The 2,433-nt window shown below is 43.1% G+C and overlaps 1 protein-coding gene across 1 annotated transcript; it reads left to right on the plus strand.

Annotated features, from left to right (window-relative positions):
- The first annotated feature begins 212 nt into the window (after positions 1 to 212).
- On the plus strand, positions 213 to 2,117 carry LOC138868711 (uncharacterized). The gene is made up of 2 exons (XM_070146278.1): positions 213 to 894; positions 2,110 to 2,117. The coding sequence occupies exons 1-2, from the start codon at positions 213 to 215 to the stop codon at positions 2,115 to 2,117; spliced, it is 690 nt and encodes a 229-aa protein (XP_070002379.1).
- Positions 2,118 to 2,433: the final 316 nt, after the last annotated feature.

The raw sequence follows: 2,433 nt of genomic DNA on the forward strand, positions 1-2,433 counted from the left end.
TCTTATGTTAAATGCCATAACGCTAACGTGATGGCTTCATTTTGTTATATTCATCACAGAAGGGTGGTTGGTTTGTGGTTTTAAAGTGGTAACTCTTCTCTGCAACATAAAGTCAAAAGGTAATGGCAGACAACAACAGAACTGAGTTGGTTGACACCGGCGCTCGAAAGCAGTTGGTTGAACAGGACAATGGGTTGGTTGAAGAGTTAAAGATGTTAAAACAACACATGGTTGACATGTATCAGGCTTGGATGACTGGGAAGGCACCACCCTCACCACCACTTAGCTTCCTAGATACTGACCTTACCCAAACTCCGGACACAATGCCAGATGATCCTCCATACTCTCTAGATCTATCCGCTTATCATAGTTTTCCCAACCACTCTAGTAGCTCCATCACTCGTCCTCCAATTACCTTTCCCAAAAATGGCCCTCCGGTCCTATCCACTATCTCCAACAATGAACACCTACTCAAAGCTCACGATGCCCAATATTACCCCTCAGAGGTTGCCCACAAAGTTCCCAACTCATACAAACAATGCCATCGGGATAAGTTGCATGTTGAAAATGAAAAGTTCACAGGAAGAGAAAGGAAATATGGGATACCCAAGAGGCTGAAAGGCATAGAACAGTCTTCAATGAACAAGCAAGGAATGGGAGACCAGGGTAGCATATCTTACAAAGAATTGTCTATGTCACCCGACGTTCATCTGTCTGCGAGGTTTAAGGTGCCAAAGTTTAACTTGTATGATGGGTGTGGGGATCCGGTAGCCCATTTGAGGGATTATTGCAATAAAATGAGAAGTGTTGGCGAGAAAGATGATTTATTGATGGCATACTTCAGTGAGAGCCTGACTAGGGCAGCATTGGAATGGCATAATCGTCAAGATGTTGGTAAGTGGCCTACATTGGGTGACATAGAACAAGATTTTGTTCGCTACTTTCAATACAGATCAGGTGTTAACCAGACTGCTCCTCCCTATCTAAAATGGAAAAGAAGCCGGAGGAAAGCTTTAGAGAATTTGGACTCAGATGGAGGGAGCAGGCTACTCGAGTCAATACCCCGATTGGGGAAGAAGAAATGGTTGAGCTCTTCCTAAAAGCCTAGGGGCCACCTACTTCAGTCATTTTATCCCGACCTTGGGAAAGCCTTTCAAAGATGTGTTAAAAATGGGGTAGCTAGTAGAAGAGGGAATCAAGTCAGGCAAAATCATGAGTTGTTCGAAAGACATTCAGAACATCCCAGTAAGCTTGGGTGGAAGAAAGAGAAACAGAAAAGATGATCTGATGGCCTTTCCCGATCAACACTTCCAGCCTCGACATCGTCCCCATGGATATCCTGATGCACCAGATGATCCTCCCCAATGCCACTTCTCTCCATGGAACTCCCAAAATCGTACATCACTCTCTCAGTACCCAACTCCACAAAATGCCTATCCACCCCCACGAGCCTATCGAAAACCCCTTGGATCATGTTTCCGTCCCAACCAAGCATTTAAGAATGAGAGGTTGCTGAAAAAAGAAAAGGCTTTCACCCCATTGGGAGTGTCATACGCCAGTTTGTTCCAAAAGTTGAAGCAATTGGACATGTTGAAGCCGATCCAGATAAAAATGGCAAACCCTCTTCCAAAGAAGTTTGATTTTTCTCAAAGGTGCACATATTGCTCAGATGCCCCGGGCATGACATAGAGAAGTGTTGGAATCTGAAGAAAGCAATTCAGAAGCTTATTGATGCAGGTGACATTGTCGTGCAAAATCCCGATGCAGCAGACACTAGCCAAAGTCCATCGCCTGAGACGCATATGGTGAGTATGATTTGTTTTGAAAAGAAATATGAAAATTCTTCTGAGATCCTCGAAGGCCCACGCGCTGCAAAGTTTTCAATGCTATCAGAGGTTGATCTTAAGAATGAGCCAGCAAAGGGAACCCAAAAGCAATTTGTTAAGAACCATGTGATGGAAGTTTGTGAAGGTCGTAGTAATGTTGATGCAAAATTCAGTGGCTAAGATGCCGAGCTTGGCAATTGGAAAGACGCTCCTGTCTTGGTTAGCCAGGGAGGAGTTTTGGTGGTTTATTTTGCTGTCATTTCTGTTGTCCGGGTTATTTCAGGGTTGTAATCCAGATATTGTCTTGTGACTCAAACCCTTCTATCCTCTTATTTTGCCTAGTTTGTTTAGTCTAGTAGCTTGTTTAGTGTTGTCCAGGTTTGTTCTAGGTTTGTAGCACCAGTTTAGTTTGTACGTTTTGCTGTCCAAACCCTGTCACCATCTGTCTAATGCAATTTTCTATTTTCTGGGATTTCTAGTCATTTTCGTTTAGTTCTCTTTTCTTTTATAGTTCTTTTCCTGTTGACTCTAGTAACATGACATGTATGCGTAATTCTCATCCTGGTCTTAAAAATTCAGTTTAGTCATGAAGCAATGAATGAAACAA

The sequence above is a fragment of the Nicotiana sylvestris genome, chromosome 5 (assembly GCF_000393655.2).
Source record: "Nicotiana sylvestris chromosome 5, ASM39365v2, whole genome shotgun sequence".
NCBI classification, from domain to species: domain Eukaryota; kingdom Viridiplantae; phylum Streptophyta; class Magnoliopsida; order Solanales; family Solanaceae; genus Nicotiana; species Nicotiana sylvestris.